The sequence below is a fragment of the Rhinopithecus bieti genome, unplaced genomic scaffold, assembly GCF_001698545.2.
Source record: "Rhinopithecus bieti isolate Rb0 unplaced genomic scaffold, ASM169854v2 scaffold_11933, whole genome shotgun sequence".
Taxonomy (NCBI): Eukaryota; Metazoa; Chordata; class Mammalia; order Primates; family Cercopithecidae; genus Rhinopithecus; species Rhinopithecus bieti.
Window position 1 is genome coordinate 1,173,641 of NW_016806995.1, and position 21,643 is coordinate 1,195,283.

At 53.4% G+C, this 21,643-nt stretch overlaps 1 protein-coding gene across 3 annotated transcripts in view; it reads left to right on the forward strand.

The window, feature by feature from the left end:
• The window catches only part of FOXN4 (forkhead box N4), a 31,960-nt gene extending 11,989 nt beyond the window's left edge, over positions 1 to 19,971 (forward strand). The window contains exons 3-11 of one of the 3 annotated variants that reach the window (XM_017879762.1): positions 7,190 to 7,335; positions 9,319 to 9,443; positions 9,542 to 9,655; positions 9,974 to 10,101; positions 10,742 to 10,838; positions 11,965 to 12,172; positions 16,172 to 16,564; positions 18,026 to 18,171; positions 19,578 to 19,967. In XM_017879762.1, coding sequence (XP_017735251.1) covers positions 7,190 to 7,335; positions 9,319 to 9,443; positions 9,542 to 9,655; positions 9,974 to 10,101; positions 10,742 to 10,838; positions 11,965 to 12,172; positions 16,172 to 16,564; positions 18,026 to 18,171; positions 19,578 to 19,586 — 1,366 coding nt within the window. In that variant the 3' untranslated portion in view covers positions 19,587 to 19,967. Of the gene's footprint in view, positions 1 to 7,189; positions 7,336 to 9,318; positions 9,444 to 9,541; positions 9,656 to 9,973; positions 10,102 to 10,741; positions 10,839 to 11,964; positions 12,173 to 16,171; positions 16,565 to 18,025 lie in introns of all 3 variants that reach the window. The other 2 variants (XM_017879761.1, XM_017879760.1) reach the window with 2 other exon arrangements.
• Positions 19,972 to 21,643: the final 1,672 nt, after the last annotated feature.

Sequence of the window (21,643 nt, forward strand, 5' to 3'; positions counted from 1 at the left end):
TTCTGTGCAGCCCGGTTCCTAACAGGCCACGGACCAGTACCAGTCCTCAGCCTGGAGGTTGTTGACCTCCGTAATAGAGCACACTTCTTTAGCCAGGGAGAAAGGTTGTTGTGGCCAACCCAGTCTCTGGAGGTGGATGTCCTGGTTCCACCACACCCTGGCTGGGTGACCCTAGACAGGCCCATTCCTCTCTGGCCTCAGTGTTCTCATCTGGCAAATGGGAAGGTGGTGATGATAACAATCCCTGCCTGATCAGGCTCTTGCAAGGATGATGTGAGATCCAGTGTGAAAGTGGCTTTAGCTCAGGGCTGGGCGCACACGAGGGGCTTGTCCACCCCATGCCACATCCATGGGGGGACAGCTGACCCCAGGGGAGTGTGGGTGGAGCAACCAGAATGCTGGGTCTGTTTGCTCATCTGTGTTCATCTGTGGGTACTCGTGGAGCAGCCTTCGTGTGCCTGGCCCTGCGCTGGGCACTGGGAGTTTGGCTCCTCCCGTGGGGGCGTGAGGGTCCTTGCTTCAGCACCAGGGCGTCTGGGGGCTGCCTGCACCCAGCAGGGGACTCAACCCCTGTCCTGTCCTGGTGTCCTCCCTGCCAGACCCTTACGGACCCTCAAGACCTGAAGGTGTAGCCCCTGCCCTCCCTGGGGACACCAGTTGGGCTCAGAAGAAAGTTGTGGTCAACTAGAGTGCTCCCTGGGGCTCAGAGAAATGAGGAATCCAATGGGGAGACCCTGAAATGTGCACAGAGGGAGAAGGAAAGGCATCCTTTGTGAGGGAACAGAAGGCACAGAGACCCAGAGGAAGGCACACAGAGAAGCAGGGAAGGACATTTGGCCCCAACTGGGACCTTTAGTGCAACGGAGGCTTGTCACACACCACACCTGAGTGAGGGCAGGGGCCACCTCAACAGGAGGAGGGCGGGATGGGCCACAGCTCCCCAGCACTGGGTGTGCAGGAACCACCTGAGGCTGGGGGATGCGTTAAATGCAGGTACCCGGCCTCTTCCCCAGAAAGCCTGCCTCAGTGGCTCTGGGTGACCCAGCAGCAGGGCTGGTACCATGCAGGGGACTGTGGGTGAGTGGGGTGGAGACAGGTCCATAGGAGATCGGGGACCCTGGACGCCATGTCAGAGAAGGGGGAAGAGGAGAGGATGGGCACTTAGCACAGCTCTTGTGGGTGCTCTGCCTTCATCGTTGTTGCTCCCATTCTACAGATGAGGAAACTGAGGCTCAGGAAGGTTAGGAAGCACACCAGACACCACCAAACCTGAAGGGTAGGGCTGGGACTTCCTCCCAGGGTCCCTCAGTTACAGTGACAGACACAGAAGAGAGAAGGGGAGTCAGAGATGGAGGGAGAGTGGAGGAAGCAGGTGGAAGGAATTGGGTCTTTTTTTTCTTTTTGAGACAGAGTCTTGCTCTGTCACCCAGGCTGGAGTGCAGTGGTGAGATCTTGGCTCACTGCAACCTCCGTGTCCCGGGTTCAAGCAATTCTCCTGCCTCAACCTCCCGAGTAGCTGGGATTACAGGCGCATGCTGCCATGCCCAGCTACTTTTTGTATTTTTAGTAGAGACAGGGTTTCGCCATGTTGGCCAGGCTGGTCTCAAACTCCTGACCTCAGGTGATCTGCCTGCCTTGGCCTCCCAAAGTGCCGGGATTACAGGCATGAGCCACCATGCCCGGCCAGAGTTGGGTCTTTTGAAGTTGATTCTTCTTAAAGCTCCTTTGGAGGTGACCCTAGGCAGGCAGGCATCAGTGACATGGGTGACTCAGGGTTAGCAGGGCTGAATTTTCCTCCCACCCAGGAACTGAAGTGACACTCCCAGAGCGGGAGCAGAACAGGCCTTGGGAGGAGAGCCCAGGGCAGTGGGGCTGGACTGTGCCTTTTTCTTTGAAATTAAAATGTCCTGTCATTTTCCAGTAGAGGGAAACTTAGGAGGTTGATACAGGATCTCTCTCTGTGTGGCTGCCTCTGTCACACACACACCAGGGAATATTCCCAAACCCTCTATGATGGCAGGGTGGATCACAAAGCCACTCTGCCTCCACACCAGTGTGCCAGCCTGGGGGGTATGAGGCATTGCGGCTATTAATGTTATCACTCATGCCCATTTTACAGGTGGGAAACTGAGGCTAGCGATTAAGTGCTCTCCCCAGGGCCTATGGCTGAGAAGCCAGAATGGGTGGTTTCAGAACCAAGGAGCCTTTCCGGAGTTACAGCTGCTGTGGGCCCTGTAGTTTACACCGTCTCAAATGAGGCACCGGGAGAGAGCGAGGCGAGGGCACATGGGGACGCCTTTAATGAGGGAACTTCAGGCACTGATGAGGGGAGATGTGAAGGGGCTTCACATGCCACTGTGGAGAGGGGGCCGTGCTGACCTTTCTGCAGGGGACAGAGGTCAGAGTGGTCAGTTGATTGGGGGATGAGACATTCTCAGGTAGGCCCTGGTGCGTCAGCCCCTGGCCCTTGCCATGCACACAGAAGACATGCCTGAATGCCAGAGAGACTCTAAGAAACAGTGGGAAGCTAGCCAGGCTTCGGAGCCAGTGGACTCCCACCACAGTGCTCCTGGTGCCCACAGCCACTGCAGGTGTCCAGGGTGCTGGCTGGGACCACCTGTCAGGTGCACTGAGGTGGACATTCTGGCATGGGCAGTGGGCACAAGAGAGGACCAGACCACCTTTGGGATGCCTGGGGTAGTGGGGAAGCAGGGGCCTGGCCATCAACCCCAAGCATGTACAGCAAACCCCTGAGAAGGGAGATGGGGACTGCACCTGTGCCAAAAGTCAATCACACAGTGGCTTATCTGATCCTACCACAGCCAGGGAGCGGAGCCCCAGGGACCTGCAGTGACTTGTCCAAGGTCATGCAGCTCAGGGGTCATAAGGACTTGAACCCAGATCTGTCCAGTCAAGGCCTGAGCTTTGGCCATGCCCCCTGTGGGCTGTCCTTCCCCCAGAGCATAGCTGGAAGTCCCAAGGGTGGGGCTTCAGGGTCTGAGCTGGGGCCCCAACTCTGCATTTTAACTGGCTCTCTGGGAGATGCCGGTTTGCACAGCCCCAAGTGAGAGCCCGGGACCCAGGGTGGGGCATCTCCCCCAGAAGATGTCTGATCTCCACCTGTAGTGCCACAGGAACAATCTGAGGCATGCAGACAGACCCGGGTTCAAGTTCTGACTGCCTCACTTATTAACAAAGGGATTTTTCTTTTACTGGGCTGGCTTCAGCTTCCCCAGCTGTGAAGTGGGGCTGCCTACTCTCTGTCCCTGTCCTGGGGCTGTGACAAGGACCTGAGGAGTCAGAAGACAACTCTGTCAGTTCAAAAGGGCTGGATGTGACCGTCACTGTCACACCAACTCTCAGCGCTGGTGGCCTGCCGTCAGTCTTTTTTCAACCAGCCAAGCAGGCATTTAAAGGGCACCCACTTTGGGAGGCCAAGGCAGGTGGATCACGAGGTCAGGAGTTCAACACCAGCCTGACCAACATGGTGAAACCCTATCTCTACTAAAACTACAAAAATTAGCCCAGCATGGTGGCACGCACTTGTAATCCCAGCTACTCAAGAGGCTGAGGCAGGAGAATCGCTTGAACCCAGGAGGCGGAGGTTGCAGTGAGCCAAGATTGTGCCACTGCACTCCAGCCTGGGTGACAGAGCAAGACTCCATCTCAAAAAAAAAAAAAGAAAAAGGCACCCAGTGTGTGCAAGGACATGGGGCAATATGGGGCTTGGGGCCAACACTCAGTGAGCCAGAAGGTGGGGTAATGGGGCAGAGACCTAGACAGTGCAGGACTCGCTGGTCCTGGTGAAGTGTAGAGAGCAGTCAGGGTGCAGAGTGGGTCCTGTGCTTGGGGTCTGGGTGGCAAAGGCTTCCCAGTGGAGATGCTGCTCTCGGGGTAGCAGGAGCCTGCATGGGGAGTCAGGATCCCAGCCCTGGTCCTTTTCCATACTGTGACATTGGGAGCAAACCAATCTCTGCTTCCCAGAGGTAAAATAAGAGGTGGGGTCCAGTGATGTCTGTGGGATGTCTGGGGTGAAGAGGCCAGAAGTCAGACTTTGCAGTGAGCCTCCAGGGGTGGGCATGGGTGCTGGGGAGGAGGCAGAAAGGGCATCATTCCTGCAAGAGGAATGGCAAATGCAAAGGCATGAGCCCTGCCTGGGTCAGCTAGGGGCTGCAGGAGGAGTGGGGCTGCAGGAAGGGGGAGCCAGAGGGGGTCACAAGTAGCAGGAAAGAGAAGCATCAGGATAGCGCCATTGACTCAGCCCTACTAGACGCTCAGCCATGTGCTACGCCCTTTATACCTGACTTCGTGTAATCCTCACTCTGTGGGGAGACAGGCTGACAGCACTGAAGTGACCACTCAGTCCTGAGTTTCTTCATCTGTACAATGGGGCCAGTGTAAAACCCAGGGTCTGGCACACAGGCAGTGCTCCTTACAGGAAAGTGTTTAGTGGTAGCCGTGGCCAGGGCATGTCGATGTGACCCCCAGATCCCAAAGCTTCAGTGTGCTTTCAGTCCCCTGGCGACCTGGTGAATATTAATATGAACATTAATGTTGGTGTTAATATTAATAGCAGCTAAATATTCATATTACATTTACTATGAGCCACTGTTCCAAGTGCTTTACATGCAATTACATATTTCTTATGACATCCTATGAGAAAAGAGCTATTGTTATCCTCATTATACAGATAAGAAACTGAGGCTCAGAGGACGGGCGCGGTGGCTCAAGCCTGTAATCCCAGCACTTTGGGAGGCCGAGACGGGCGGATCACGAGGTCAGGAGATTGAGACCATCCTGGCTAACACGGTGAAACCCTGTCTCTACTAAAAAATACAAAAAAAACTAGCCGGGCGAGGTGGCGAGCGCCTGTAGTCCAAGCTACTCGGGAGGCTGAGGCAGGAGAATGGCGTGAACCCGGCGGGGCGGAGCTTGCAGTGAGCTGAGATCCGGCCACTGCACTCCAGCCTGGGCGACGGAGCAAGACTCCGTCTGAAAAAAAAAAAAAAAAATAAGAAACTGAGGCTCAGAGAGGTTAAGCCAGTGGCCCAAGGGCACACAGGCAAGTGAAAATCAGGATTAGAATCCAGAGCCCAAGCATTTAACCACCACGGGTACTGCCTGTTAGGTTTACCTGCTGCCAGAGATTCTGCCCCACAGTGGCACCTAGAAACCTAGTTTATTTACAGCCCCTCACTCAGGGAGCTTTGGAGGGCAGCCACCTTGCTAAACCTGCCAGCAGGGGCCCATCTCCACTTCTCCTTGTTACCGCAGTGCCAAGCAGAGCGGCCAGGGCAGTGGGGAGTCACAGCAGGTTACTGAACAGGAGCATGGCTTGTACCACCAGGCGCCAGGAGGTTGGCTGGCCAGTGGGTGAGGAAGGGAGGGTGGGGACTAGCCAGCACCCCCAACAGTGGGTGGCACACCAGGCCCTGCCCCTGCACTTCACCCCATGGTCTCCCAGGGCCTGAGGGGACAGATGGTATCACCCAGGCCCAGGCCGTGGCTGTCACTTAGCCAGATGAGTTACGAGCAGGCTGGAGGGGTGGCAGCCGGGGGGGCGCAGAAACAATTGCACTGAGACCCTGGGACAATGGGGGCCACGTGCCACAGGGGCAACAGTCGTTTGTCACACAATGGGATGCCGAGGGACAGCAGCCGGGCCAACTGCTGCCACTGACACGGCCGGCCGCGTTTTCAAATCGTTTCTAGGCCCTGTTTCCCTATGAGGCAGCCAATCGCGGGGGCAGCCAGGCAGTCACCTGATGCCAGCTTCGTGGGCCCAGGGCCCGGGCCCTGTGACAACTGAGCAGTGTGGCCATGGCAACGCTAATTGTGGCCCTAAAACACAAGCGGGGAGAGATGGGGAGGAGCAGAGAGAGAGACAGAGAGGGAGGAGGAGGGAGAGGGAGAATGTGAGGCCGAGCTGGCCAAGCAGATGGAGGGAGGGAAGGGGCCGGGCCTCGCTGGAGCCTCTGAGAGGCGCAGAAAACCAGGGCAGGATGGGTCGGTGTCCTGCCTCTCTCTACTCCTCAATCTGTGAGGCTATTTTTGAAACATGGAGCTTAGAATTTAGACTGTGGGCCTCTTGGTGGTGACACAGAAAGCCCCTGGCCGCAGGGGTGGCAGATGTGGGGTCTGGTGTGTGCTCCTGGGCTGGTCTCTGCATTGTCACGACAGGGCCCAGACAGTGTTGTAAGACCGGGTGCTCTTGGAGTCTCGTGGCAAGTGTGACTTCAGGGCACTGGGGAATGATGTGGCTATCCCAGATCACCAACCTGTCTGGCACCTCCATGGGCAGCTATCCTACATCCACAACAAGCGATGTTTTGCCCATGAATCTGTTGCGGCTGGTGGGCGTGGGTCCCAACTGGAACCTCTCGGGGCCACCAGGGGTCGACATGAAGGGCTCAGGCTTCAGAAGGCACTGACTGGGTCTCAGCCCCACCACCTCCTATTCTGTGTCGTCTTGGGCGGTGACTCAGTGCTCTGAGCCTCAGTTTTCTCATCTGTACATTGGGAGTATGGGCCCACCCTAAATCTCACAGCAGCTGTGGGAATTGTGCAGGACAGCGCTTGTTGAATGCTGAGTCCAGGGCCCGGCAGGTAGCAGGCACTCAGCTGCCTCAGCACATGGCAGGATCATCCACGCAGACTGTTCCCAAGTTCCATGTTCCTCACAGCTACAGCACAGCAGGAAACTGCCCTGGACATGGAGTCGGGAGCCTGATCCTGTCCTCGCAGGTGGGACCCTGGCCACAGGCCCTGACTGCTGTGTGCTGTAGTGTCCCATAGTAGGTAAGCTCCAACTGTGCCTCAGTTTCCCCATCTGCAAAATAGGAATAATAACACCTGCCTCACAGGGTGACTAGAAGTGTAAAATGTCTTGACTGGTGCCTGGCACATAGTAAGTCCTCAACAAACATTCACGTATATTGTTTTTGTGGTAGGTGCTAAGTAGGATGTGTTAAGTGGGCAAAGGAAGGAAAGATGAGGATGAAAGATCTGGCCACCAAAAGGGATCTGGGACCAGGTTCCCGTGCCCGGTCCTGGGGATGGGCAGGTTGGAGGGCTGGCATGGCTTGGGGAGATGAGGCACATTAAGCGGATGCTTCCAGAGGTCAGGACGCACCCCCAGGAGCTGGCCTAAGCTCCCCCTCCCGCCAGAGCTCTCTGCTCCTCTCTTCAGGCTTCTAGCCACCACCAGCGATGACGACCTCCCCGGGGACCTGCAGTCGCTGTCGTGGCTCACGGCGGTGGATGTGCCTCGGCTGCAGCAGATGGCAAGTGGCCGCGTGGACCTGGGTGGCCCCTGCATGCCACATCCACACCCAGGTAGGCTCAGGGACAGGGTGGGCAGGGAGGAGTGTGATATAGGAAAGGGGTGATTCCCAGCCCTGCCACCCACCCAATGTGTGGCCATGACCCGGTCTCCCAGTCTCTCTGGGCCTCTCTTTCTGCCTCTGTAAAATGGGACAAATGCTCCTTCCTTAGAGGGATGTGGTTCATCATTTGCTTAACCGTGTGCCAGGCCCCGAGTGAGCTAAGGTTTCTGTGAATACAGTCCTGCTGCCACACTGGTGCATCCTGAACCTCTAGGGCAGTTGGCAAACTATAGCCCGTGGGCCAAATGCAGCCTACGGCCTGTTTCTGTACAGCCTTTGTGTTAGGAATGGATTTTACATTTTCCAAGGGTTGTAAAAACACAGAGACCATCTGGCTGGCAAAGTCTAAAATATTTGCCATCTGGCCCTTCACAAAAGAAGTTTGCTGCCCCCTGATCGAGAGGATTCCAAGAGATAATATGTGGAAGTGCTGAGTGTAGGGTCTGGCACACAGTAGATACTCAATAAATGGCAGCTAGTTGCAGCTAATGGCAGTTAGCTGCAATCATAGGCAATGGATAAAATGCTTAGAGACACAGAAAGTATTGAAGAAAAGCAAAACAGTGACAAAACAATAAACAACAGTATATTAAAAGTACCAGTGGTTGAAAAATACTTGTCTAGGATTATTTGTTTCATTGGGCAAATTGTTCTTGGGCAAAGCATGTATAGCAGGGGTCAGCAAACTTTCTGTCAAGGGCCAGGTAGTCAATATTTTAGATTTTGTAGGTCATCTGATCTGTCAAAACGATTCAACTGTGCCATTGTAACACAAAACCAGCCACAGCCAATATGTAAATGAATCAATGCAACTCTGTGCCAATAAAACTTTATTTACCAAAACAGGCTCTGGGCCAGAGTTTGGCTGCCAGTTTGCCAATCCCTGATCTAGAACCCCCAGGGGACAGCTGTGTGATCTCAGCCAAGTGCTTTCTGCCCTGACCAGGTTCCACATCTGTAGCAAAAGTGTAACAGAACTGCCTGCATGGGACATTGTGAGGATTCGATGCAGAAAGTGCCTTGAACACAGGAGGTGTTTAATAAATGGTGAAATAAGGATGCCGCTTTCTTCACTGTGGCTGCTGGGTACTTTCTGTGGGCCTGTTACTGTGCCGGGCATTTGGAGCAATGAGTGATATGATGTGGTCCCAATCCTTAGGGAGCTGACGATCTGGTCAGAGAGAGAAGGACAAGACAAACAGATCTAGGGACGGTGACAGCCAGAACTCAAAGGAGAGAAGGACCCATCGGGCTTCCTGGAAGAGGTGCCCCTAGGGCAAGACCATCCTGCAGGTCAACTTTGCTTGATTGGAGGTGGCTACCTAAAATCTGCCTAGTGCAGTAAGAATCTGTGATAGATTAGCAATGTCTGTCACAAGCCCAGCACAAGATGGGGGAAGTATGTCTGCTATTCTCATCCTGTGTGGAGGAGCAGGGCTTGGCAAAGGGGAGAAAAGGCACAAAGCCATTTTGGACCTAAACCTAGAGGCACTCAGGAGCCATGGCATGTTTTTGAGGAAAAGAAATGAACAGTGAATTGGTGTTTTAGCTTCATGAAGGACAGGAACTAAGCTATTACATCATCATGATTATCATTTATTATTGACTCATGTTTATTGGGGTATTATGTGCCCAGCAATGTGCTAAGCACTTGATAGACATTATCTCATTTAACCCTCACAGCAAATTTATAGTTGGGGTATCAGTAGTTCAAGTACCAATGGGAAAACTGAGGCTGACCTAAGGTTATATAGCAGGTAAGAACCTACTTTTCAGTACGTACCAGGGAAGTGATTTGCCAAGCACCTACTCTGTGCCTGGTCCGAGGAAAGGGGCTGGCTCCATTCTCTGGAGACACCTGGGCACTGGGCTGTTCCTGGTGGCAGCCACCATTCCTCTGGCCCAGCAGCGTCTCTGTGCTTCTCTCCTGCAGGTGCCTTGGCTGGGGCGGCCGACCTGCATGTGGGAGCCACTCCAAGTCCCCTTCTCCATGGCCCAGCAGGCATGGCCCCCGGAGGCATGCCAGGTCTGGGCCCCATAACCGGCCATGGAGACAGCGTAAGTACAACTGCATGGACTGCGAAGGGTGGGCAGTGCCCTCCAGACTGGGTGTCCACCCCCACTCTGACCCTCTGTCTCCTCCTCTTCCCGCCCAGCAGATGAGCCAGTTCCCCGTGGGGGGCCAGTCCTCATCTGGCCTGCAAGACCCGCCGCATCTGTACTCACCTGCCACCCAACCACAGTTCCCACTCCCCCCGGGTGCCCAGCAGGTACCAAGGGCTCAGGGGAGCCCTGGACTCAGCAGCAGACACCCTGCCTTGGGCTGGCCAGGGACCTCTCTGAGCCTCAGTTTGCTCACCCAGAATATGGGAATAACATTCCCCCCCGTGCTCAGGTCATGGGGTCATTCATTCCGTTCCCCCAAAACTCCTGCCCTGAGCGGAGACAAGATTGTTTCCTGGACAGCTGTGAATCCCCACACGAGGCGTTTTGAAACTAGGGTGGGGACAGGGTTACTGTGACGTATGTTCTTTCTCACCTTCTCTCTCTCTCTCTGCCACTTTCTCCCTGCCCCTGCCTGTGGGAAGTGCCCTCCTGTGGGCCTCTATGGCCCCCCATTTGGGGTACGGCCCCCCTACCCCCAGCCCCACATGGCTGTGCATTCGTCTCAGGAACTGCACCCCAAACACTACCCCAAGCCCATCTACTCGTACAGGTGAGGTCCAGGGTGGGCCGGGTCAGGGCCGAGGGCGGCTCTGGGAGGAGAGGGATGAGGCTGCGCTCAGGGCATCTCAGACAGCTACGTGTGGCAGCCCAGACTTCTAAGAGGGAGGTTTTGGGGAGTGGGGAATCCCCAGGTGGGACTTGTTCTCAGGAAGGAGCATCATAGGGTCCCCCAGGTCAAGAGCCCACTGCAGACCTGAATCCAGTGCCACAGTTCACTTCATTCACAAGCTGTGTGGCCTTGAGGAAGTGGCGTGACCTCTCTGAGCCTTGATTTCCCCAAATGTAAAAAGTCATCAAAATAATAGTCTTGTATACCTCACGGGAGTTTGGGGAGGGGGAAACAACCTAGGTAAAGTCTAAAGGCTCATAGTCATTAAAATTATGGGGATGCAATGAAGAGGCGAAAGGGTAAGATTTCTCAAGTCAGTACCAATGGTTGAGCCCAGGGTCAAGGAGAAAGGGCAAAGGGTGGGAAAGACATCGGGCCATGAAATGGTATTGAGAGCTCACTGTGTGTGAGTGTGTAGGGTCAAGCAGGGCAGGCTTCCTGGCAGAAGAGGCATTGGGCTGTCAGCCTGAGACCCCTTCACGCCTGGCCTGCCCTGCCCCGCCCCACCTCCTGCCCCCAGCTGTCTGATCGCCATGGCCCTGAAGAACAGCAAGACAGGCAGCCTGCCTGTGAGCGAGATCTACAGCTTCATGAAGGAGCACTTCCCCTACTTCAAGGTGAGGGGTCCTAAGCCAGGGTAGGGGTGCTGGAGCTGCCCTGGTCTCTTCCTGGTGCTGCCAGAATCCAGGGCTGGCCCTGGGCCAACCCTCTCTGGTTCCCAGTTATGTCTGTATATCTGGTGATTAGGACATGTGCACATACACTCACATAGAAGAAAGTGAGAAAGAGAGGGGGCATTTGAACTGGGCTCTGACAGATGAAGAGGAGTTCATTAGGCATCCCAAGGAGACGAGGGTAGAGGCACCAGACTAGTTACTCAGCATGGATTCAGTAAAACATAATGATGCAAAACAACGGAACTGGCAAGAGCCTTCACCTCTGAGCCTTAGTATCCTCATATGTCAGGTGTGGAGAATCATCCCAAGCTGGCAAGGTCAGTGAGGATCCTGCAGATAAGGGCCTGGCAGCTTCCCACATAGGGTTGGCCACTAGTAATGTTATCCTTGTTAGCATCAAAGCAAAAAGTGGAGCAGGAAGTTAGAGGGTACACCAAGCTGTAGGGTCCCTGGCCTGGACAGTGTCCTTAGCAAAAATACTGCAGTACAGTGTGTGTTAGTACATGTACACATGTGGTGTGAGATGCATTGTGATATCTGGTTATCTAGCATTTAAAAATAATTTGCTGGTGGTGCACGCCTATAGTCCCAGCTACTTGGGGGGCTGAGGTGGGAGGACTGTTTGATCCCAGGAGGTCGAGGTTGCAGTGAGTCCTGATCATACCACTGTACTCTAGCCTGGGTGACAGAGCAAGACCCTGTCTCAAAAAGTAAATTTGCATTGAATACGCTTGACCAGTTATCCATTTATTGGCATCAGTCTTCCTTGCTTGCTTCCTCAGTGGGAGAGAGAGTATGGAATATCCAGCAGGCCAGGCTGCATCCTCCTATAGTAACAGTTGGCCAGAGCTGAATTGTACTTCCCCTCTCATCAGGGCATGGCCACACCAGCTGGCCTCAGTCCCCAGCACTCTCTCTTGTCTCTCCAACTTGAGGCTGAGTGTCAGTCACTGTCAAATTACTCCTGCCACCGTGATGTCCTGCCGCTATAGGCCTGAGTAGGAGATCCCCGGGGTAGGAGGAAGGGCTTACAGGGAGGCCTCTGAATGCCGATGTTTCTTCATAGACGGCTCCCGACGGGTGGAAGAACTCGGTGCGGCACAACCTGTCTCTGAACAAGTGCTTCGAGAAGGTGGAGAACAAGATGAGCGGCTCCTCCCGCAAGGGCTGCCTGTGGGCTCTGAACCTGGCCCGCATTGACAAGATGGAGGAGGAGATGCACAAGTGGAAGAGGAAGGACCTGGCTGCCATCCACCGGAGCATGGCCAACCCTGGTGAGGCCCGGACAGCCCATAGCGCGCGCGCACATACACACACAAATGCACACGCACACACACATGGAAGAGAAAGGACCTGGCTGACATTCACCACAGCATGGCCAACCCCGGTGAAGCCTGGATGCACACATGCGCATGCACACGAATACACGCGCGCACACACACCCACACACACAAATGCACTCGCACACCTGTGCACACAAACATGCACACATACACAGAAGAGGAAGGACCTGGCCACCATCCACTGGAACATGGCCAATCCCGGTGAGGCCCAGACAGCCTGCAGTACGCATGCACACAAATGCACACGTGCGTGCACACACACACGCAGAAGAGGAAGGACCTCGCTGGCATCCACTGTAGCATGGCCAACCCTGGTGAGGCCCAGACAGCCCACAGCATGTGCACACACATGCACACACACACATGCACAAACATGCACACACACATGGAAGAGGAAAGACCTGGCCGCCATCCACCGGAGTGTGGCCAACCCTGGTGAGGCCCAGATGCACACACACACACATGTGCACACACACGGAAGAGGAAGGACCTGGCCGCCATCTACCAGAGCATGGCCAACCCCGGTGAGGCCCGGACAGCCCACAGCATGCACACACACACACACACACGCACATGCACACACGCACATGCACAAACAAGCACACACACACGGAAGAGGAAGGACCTGGCCGCCATCCACCGGAGCGTGGCCAACCCCGGTGAGGCCCGGATGTACACACACACATGTGCACACACACACATGTACACACATGCGGAAGAGGAAGGACCTGGCCGCCATCCACCAGAGTATAGCCAACCCCAGTGAGGCCCGGACAGCCCACAGCGCATGCACACACACACACACGTGCACATGCACACACGTACACACATGCGGAAGAGGAAGGACCTGGCCACCGTCCACCGGAGCATGGCCAACCCTGGTGAGGCCCGGACAGCCCAAAGCATGCACACACATGCATGCACACACACAAGTGGAAGAGGAAGCACCTGGCCACCATCCACCAGAGGATGGCCAAGAAGCCCGGACAGCCCCCAGTGTGCGCACACATGCACGCACGCATGCACACATACACACCACATGCCCCTCCTCCCAGCCCAGCCCCAGCTCTGCCTATGCCATACCCAGTCTGTAACACTTCTCAGATACGATGATGGGAAGACTGGAGTCTGGCAAACCTCCCTCCGGTGAAATTGGCCTCTCCCTCCCCAACCCTATCCAGTGGTAGAAGTAATTGAGGGGCCTGATCAGAAACAGGAAAAGCTGTTGGATCTCACTCGTCATCCATAGTTTCTTGCCCAGAAATGCCAAACTACACAACCATGGGATAAACATTGCTTTCCTACCACATTGGCAGAGATGTTTAAAATAATAACACTCAGTGTGGACTAGGATGTGGAAACATAGACAGCTTAGTATACAATGGATAGGAATTTAAGCTGGTAAACTTTTTGAGGGAAAGCTAATATATCAAACACCTGCAAATGGTACCCATGGATTGGTCCAATTATTCTACTTTTGACAATATGTATTGTGAAGAGCAAAGATTTGAGCAAAAAGTTTATGAACAAAGTTATCCATCACAAAATTATTTCTAAGAGTGAAACATAGAAAGCAGTCCAGACATCTCACAAGAGGGGGTTGGTTAAATAAATAGAATGACACACCTTGCAAGTATTAGAGATGAGAAATATTTTTAAATATTTTTGGAATATAAAGAAATGCTAGGCCGGGCATGGTGGCTCATGCCCATAACTCCAGCACTTTGGGAGGCCGAGGCGGGTGGATCACCTGAGGTCAGGAGTTCAAGACCATCCTGGTCAACATGGTAAAACCCCATCTCTACTAAAAATACAAAAATTAGCCGGGCATGGTGGCAGGCGCCTGTAATCCCAGCTACTCGGGAGGCTGAGGCAGGAGAATCACTTGAACCCGGGAGGCAGAGGTTGCAGTGACCTGAGATCAAGCCACTGCACTCCAGCCTGGGTGACAGAACAAAAATCTGTCCAAAAAGAAAAAAATGTTCTCAATAAGTGAAAACGGGCAGGTTATAAATCAATATCCACAGCAAGATCACATTTTAAAATACATATATATCCATATTCATTTGCCTCCCAAAAATGTATGTATGTACGAGAGAGACAGAATAACTGTGCTTGTGTGTTTGGGAAGAAATACACCAAAATCTCCCAGCACTTTGGGAGGCCGAGATGGGCGGATCACGAGGTCAGGAGATCAAGACCGTCCTGGCTAATACGGTGAAAGCCCGTCTCTACTAAAAAATGCAAAAAAAACCACAAAAAACTAGCTGGGCGAGGTGGCAGGCACCTGTAGTCCCAGCTACTCGGGAGGCTGAGGCAGGAGAATGGCGTAAACCCGGGAGGCAGAGCCTGCAGTGAGCTGAGATCCGGCCACTGCACTCCAGCCTGGGCGACAGAGCGAGACTCCATCTCAAAAAAAAAAAAAAAAAATATACCAAAATCTTTACTGTGAATGGAGAGACCATTGATAACTTTTATATTTTTCACATATTTCTGTATTTTCCAAAACTTCTATCCTGTTCCTAATTAGAAAAAGGATTGCATCTGCTTTTTTCAAAAAAAAAATTAATGGATATGAGGCGGGGCCATCCAAGGGACATATGCATGGGGACTGTGACGTGGAGGCTAACTCTGCCCCAGCCTTCGGAGTATGGCCAGAGTCTGTTGGGTATCACCGTGCTGGGTAGGAATGGGGCTGAGAGTGTGGCTTGGGGGTGAACAACTCAAGGCAGGAAGAAGGGCTATAGCAGGAGCCAATGGTCCCTCAGTTGAGGGGGTATCACATCGCACCCAGCCCACCAAAAGCTCTGGGGTCTGGCTTGAGACCCAGGGCCAGTACTGACACATATTCGGAGTGAAGTCTTGGGCAAGTTATTCTGCCTTCTAGATTCTAAGTGTTCTCATTCCTAAAATGGGTGCAACCCAAATAGATCTTGGGACCCTGTCTACTCTCAACCCTGTGTTGCACTCAACAAGACATAACCAATAACCAAAAATAATCTGAGTAATTTGTCTTTACTTGTTTATATCCAAGAGTATTAAGGATTTTTAACCCACAGCAACACTTCTTAATGTCTCTTTGGTAGCAGGGAGTGGCCAGGGCCCCTTGCACGTAAATACATTTTGTCCCTGTCTTATGGGATTTGTAATCACGGCCTTACCTCCTTGCAGGGGTGTTAGGAGATTTAAATGAAGCTCTGGGGTTACAGGGCTGTCCTGTAAGGCACTATCCTGATGAAAGGGGCTAATGTTATTATCTGATGACATTGTTTTTAAAGACAGAGTCTTGCTCTGTCACCCAGGCTGGAGTATAGTAGTGCAATCATGTCTTAACTGCAGCCTCAACCTCCTGGGCTCAAGTGATCCCCTCACCTCAGCCTCCCAAGTAACTGGTACTACAGACACACACCACCACGCCCAGCTAGGATTTTTTATTTTGGTATCTTATTTGGTATCTTAGTATGTTGTTTAGGCGAATCTTGAACTCCTGGCCTCAAGCTGTCCTCCTGCTTCAGCTTCCCAAAGCACTGGGATTACAGGCATGAGCCCAGTCTTTGATGTCATCTCTTATTCCTCAAAGATTCTGCACAATTTGTGATTTTGTTACATCTCCACAACAATCCTGTGCAGAGTATATGATGTCTTGCTAGATGGGCAGAGATGTTTAAAATAATAAAATATTAACACCCAGCATAGGCTAGGATGCAGAGAAGTATTTAATAGACACCTTCATTTACAATGGGTGGCAATGTAAGTTGTGAGATGAGATGATGCCTATGTCATTTCATAGGTGAGGAGACAGAGGTTCAGAGTGTCCAAGAGGCTTGCTAAGGTCACACAGGTGGTGACACTGGAATTTGAACCCAGGCCTGGGCTGGGGCCCGGTAACTGCTGGGTGGGTTCTGAGTGACCTCTCCCACTTGCCCGCAGAGGAGTTGGACAAGCTGATCTCCGACCGGCCTGAAAGCTGCCGGCGCCCCGGCAAACCGGGGGAACCAGAGGCCCCTGTGCTGACTCACGCCACCACAGTGGCCGTGGCACACGGCTGCCTGGCTGTCTCCCAGCTCCCACCCCAGCCACTGATGACCCTGTCCCTGCAGTCAGTCCCCCTGCACCACCAGGTCCAGCCCCAGGCACATCTTGCTCCAGACTCTCCAGCACCAGCCCAGACCCCGCCGCTGCATGCCCTGCCGGACCTCAGCCCCAGCCCGCTCCCCCATCCCGCCATGGGAAGGGCTCCCGTAGACTTCATCAACATCAGCACCGACATGAACACTGAGGTGGATGCCCTTGACCCGAGCATCATGGACTTCGCGCTGCAGGGTGAGGCCAGAGGAGTGGAGTGATGGGAATGGAATGGGGAGGGGAGAGGCCCAGGGGCCAAAGGGAGTGAGGGAGAGGACTGTACTGCCTGCATTTGCCCCACAGTCTCGTTCCCATAGCAACAACCTTTACAAGTTGAACATCCCTGATCCGGAAATCCAAAATGCTCCAAAATTCGAAAATTTTTGAGCCCTGACAAGACACTCAAAGGTCATGCTCGTTGGAGCAGTTCAGATTTCAGATGTTTGGTTGGATTAGGGATGTTCAACCTGTAATAGCCAATGGCAGCCAATAGGAAATGAGCATTTGCTGTATACCAGGCCAAAGCATTCCACAGGCATCACCTGAGGTCACCACCATTCCACATTTCTGTTCTGCCGATGAGGAAACTGAGGCAGAGAGAAGTGAAGTCACTCACCCAAGGTCACCTGGCTAGTAAGTGGCAGAGCCTGGAGTTAAACCTCAGTCTGTCTGGCCCCAAAGTTTTCATCAGTAACTGCTTCAACTCACATGTGCCACCCCCATGCCAGGTCACACTCTGACCTGCTGCCTGCCTCATGATCATCTCCGATAAAATGTGATGAATGAACGAACAAGGGAATTTCCGGTTTCAGTGAAGGCTCACACGGCATCCATTCACTAGCACCGGGTGCAGGTCTTATGTTTCAGCCAAGGGTGGAGACAGCCTCTGTCCTGAGTTCTGTTTCTAGCGAGGGAAATGGACAGGTGGCAAGTCAGCTGCAGCTGTGAAGTGGGTATATTTGCACCTCCCTGCCTTTCTCTTCCTGGATTGTTGTGTAGTTCAATGTGCTGAAGAAAGGGAAGCATTGTCTTGTCCCCCTGGCTTTGACCATAATGACATCATGAGAACCAAATGTTTTCACAAGTCATTTTGTTTCACCCTTGCCACAGCCTTAGGAGCTAGATTCACTGATCATCTCCATCTTATTCTGAGGTTCTGAGATGGAAGTGTCCCGAGGGCATTCAGTGGGAAGGTGAGGCCGGGGCTACAACTCTGGCCCTTCCATGGTTTTTTTGTTTTTTTTTTTTGAGATGGAGTCTCGCTGTCACCCAGACTGTAGTGCAGTGGCACGATCTCGGCTTACTGCAACCTCCACCTCCTGGGTTCAAGTGATGCTTGTGTCTCAGCCTCCCAAGTAGCTGGGATTATAGGTGCGTGCCACCAGGCCAGGCTATTTTTTGTATTTTCAGTAGAGATGGGATTTCGCCATGTTGGCCAGACTGTTGTTGAACTCCTGGCCTCAAGTGATCCACCCACTTCGGCCTCCCAAAGTGCTGGGATTACAGGCGTGAGCCACCATGCCCAGCCCCATGCCCTTTTTCTACAACACATGACCTTAAACGCCACATAGGATCTCTGTCTCTTCCCTAAGATGGGGGATTCGAACTCAGGTCGTTTGACGTGAAGCCAGCTCACCCTAATGCTTTTGTCTTTGAAAGGGAACCTGTGGGAGGAGATGAAGGATGAGGGATTCAGCCTGGACACGCTGGGCGCCTTCGGAGACTCCCCACTTGGCTGTGACCCGGGGGCCTCAGGCCTGACCCCTGCCTCGGGTGGCAGCGACCAGTCCTTCCCAGACTTGCAGGTGACGGGTCTCTACACAGCGTACTCCACTCCAGACAGTGTGGCCGCCTCAGGCACCAGCTCCTCCTCCCAGTACCTGGGTGCACAGGGGAATAAGCCCATAGCCCTGCTTTGAGCTGTCAGCCTCACCTGCCCCGGAACCCCGGCACCCGGCTTGGGCAGAGAACTGACTGGATCAGGGTGTTCCCAGAAGGCAGGTCCCTCATGGTCCCCGAAGCCTCTCCTGAACCTGTGGCGAAATTGCTGGCTGGACAGGGAGGCGGTTCCCGTCAGCAGCCCCTCTCGTCCTTGCGCCTCCCACTGGAGCTTCCGGGACAGTTTCTGGGGGCTCTTCCAAGTCAGAAGGATGGAGGAGGGCGAACAAGCAACCCAGCCTCCCCCGACTCCTTGACACTCCCCCAAGGCCTGAGCTGCAACGCCTGGCCATGTTGAGTGAGACTTCTCCATCCTGGATCCTGGCTGGGTGACCTCAATGACCTGCACCCCATTTTGGGACACCTTTGTGCATTGAGGAGACACCCTGGGGTGAAAGCCCTTGAATTCATCCTCATGGGAAATGGCTGAGTGGATCAAACCTCAGCCGCAGCCTCCAGGGGCCAGGCCCAGAGCAGGAAATGGAGCCAGAGAACCTTGAGCCTCTCTCTCTTGGATAGGACAAGCTGAACTCTGAAATGGGAGCCAGTCCAGGTGGCCTTCAGCCCCACGTTTCCGATAGTCTATTAGAATTTTATTAGAGCAGATTCCTGGGCCATGCCAGGCACTGTGACCGGGTGTAAATTTATTTATATTTATTGTGGCCCATCCACCCCACTTCTTTAAACCCAGCCCGAGGCCTCTGGAATGAGACCTCTCCTCCCTCCCTACCTCCCAGCCATCCTAACTCCTACAGGCCAGAGAATGACATCTCTAACTGGCTCGTATTCCCCTGGCAGCCTGGGGCTACTTTTTAGAACCAGCAAGCACTGTTGATACTGTGAACCATCCTATTTTTTCCATATTAGAGACCAGATATTTTTCTACCTGTTCATGATTCACATCTCTTCTTGCATGTACCTAAGAGGGGCGGTGCCATTGTTTGGGGACTTGGGGGGCTTTCAAAGGGGAAAATGCAATGGGAGAGGGAGGAACTGGAGGAGGGTGCTTTTGTACTGGGATTTAAGACTCTCCTGAGGGAATGAAAGCCAGCTGAACCATGTAAAGCTGGAACCACGTGGCGAGTGGTGGACAAAACTTCCATGCACGATATTTAGTGGCACTTCCTCACCTCCCTTTGTCCTACAGCTGTTTTTATGTTTCTTTTTCTCTCCTTGCTAATTACTGACTCCCCAAGTGGCAAGTTTCTCAGATAGCTGGGTTAAAGGAGAGACAGGTGAGTGAGCTAGTCAAATGTGAAAAATGTTCTCCCAGCAAAGTTGAGACAAAACTGGAGAAGCTGCAGCGTCACGCACCACCCCCTTTCCACCAGATGGATGTTGGCTGTGTCTGGGAGTTCCCGAACCCTAGAGCCAGGATGTTCTGTTTCATCAACAGCTCAGCCCGCTGCCTGGGAGCTTTGGCATTAAGCCCCGCCTTGAAGGGAGAGCTTTAAGTTTTTCCTAGTTCTGGAACTTTCCACCGAGCATCCACCACCCTTAGACACAATCCCAATGCTACCCGTCCGACCTGCACTGTCATCTGCTTTGTGTGACATGGCCCCCGATAAGATGTTGAAATTGTTATTCATGAAGACTCCGTGTTTGGGCAACATCAAGGCTGTCAGTGTAGAATTGAGTAACGTCTTCCAACAATAAAGGCTGAACGGCAGCTCTGTGGCTTGTGAGAAGGTCAAAGGGAGATAAAGGATAATGACACTACTCACTCATCCCTTACAGGTGAGGTCCCATTTACAGATGGGGAAATTGAGGCCCAGAGAGGTGACACCGCTCCACACCAGACCCAGGCATTCTGATACCAAGTTCCCATCGCACCAGAAACTGGGGGGAGTTTGTCATGAAGGCTACAATGAGCACGGCCTCCATTTACCGTCCCTGAGAACTGGCGCTTGACAGGCATCATTTCAGGCAGGGACCACGAATGCCACTTACCACTCAGAAAGCAGAGGCTTGGAGAAGTAGGGTTGGCTGAGTGTGTCCTGGAGCCCAGCAGCACAGCTCAGGTGTGCACCTCATGTCAGAAAAGACAAGATGGAAACAGACGCACCCCTTCCAGCACCTGCTATATGCCAGGCCCTGTACTAGTCACTGCTGTAAAGTAGCTCATTTGGTCCTCACAACAGCCGTAGTAAGCATGTCTGATTTGTTACTACACCCATGTCACAGATGAAGAAACTGAGGCTCAGGGGAATAAAGCAGGTGACTTGCTGTCCAAGATATAACAGGCAAAGGATATATTAATTGAGAGTCTAACTTTTTTTATTTTTTCAGACAGAGTCTCACTCTGTCGCCAGATTGGAGTGCAGTGGTGCGATTTTGGTTCACTTCAACCTTGGCCTCCCGGGTTCAAGCGATTCTCCTGCCTCAGCCTCCTGAGTAGCTGGGACTACAGGCAACACCACCACACCCAGCTAATTTTTGTATTTTTAGCAGAGACAGGGTTTCACCATGTTGGCCAGGATGGTCTCGATCTCTTGACCTCGTGATCTGCCTGCCTCAGCCTCCCAAAGTGCTAGGATTACAGGCAGGAGTCTAACTCCTAAGCCCACCCAAGAAGTGGCCTGCAGCCTCAGGGGAGACCAGATTCGTGCACATGCAACGTTTTATGAGTGAGGAAGGATGTCTGGGAGGATGGGCTGTGGGTGGTGTCGGGAAGTGCTTGGTGAGGGCCAGGCTCAGGGCAGGGAGAGGGTGCCTGCAGCAGCCCTGGCTTCCTCTGCCCAGCACCTGTACCACCCTCTCCTTGGCTTGGTTCCCAAATGACCCTGTGAACCCAGCCTGGCCAAAAGCATCGCAGCCCCCAGCCACCCTCTGAAATTGGCTGAAGTGGGGAACAAGTGGCCTAGGCCATGGTGTTCACAGCCAATGAGCATCCCCCAGGGACTTTGCAGGAGCTAGGGGACAGGGGTACCCTCCATCTCCTGGGGTGCTCAGCTGGGAGAATGGAGCCCCAGCTACTGGGTCACCACCAGGAAAGGGCTGGGAGCCACAATTGAGTCTGACTTCTGTTCCTGACCATGGGCAAGTGGGAGTCAGGTGTGCAGAGTCCAGGCAAAAATGCCAAGGTCACAAGCTCTAGGCAGAGCTCTGGTCACAGCCAGAGTGCCACCGATGCACGGTGTGCACAGCCAGAGTGCCACCCGACCATGATGACACCGGAAGAAAGCATGCAGGAGACATGAGGGAAATGAGGCTCCTTCTGGGGCTGAGCAACTAATAGAAAAACACAAATTGCCGTCATGTAAGCCCCTGCTGTGTGCTGCACGGAGTTCAACATAGTCAGGCAGCCTCTCCCTGGAACCGCACCATAGCCTGCACAAC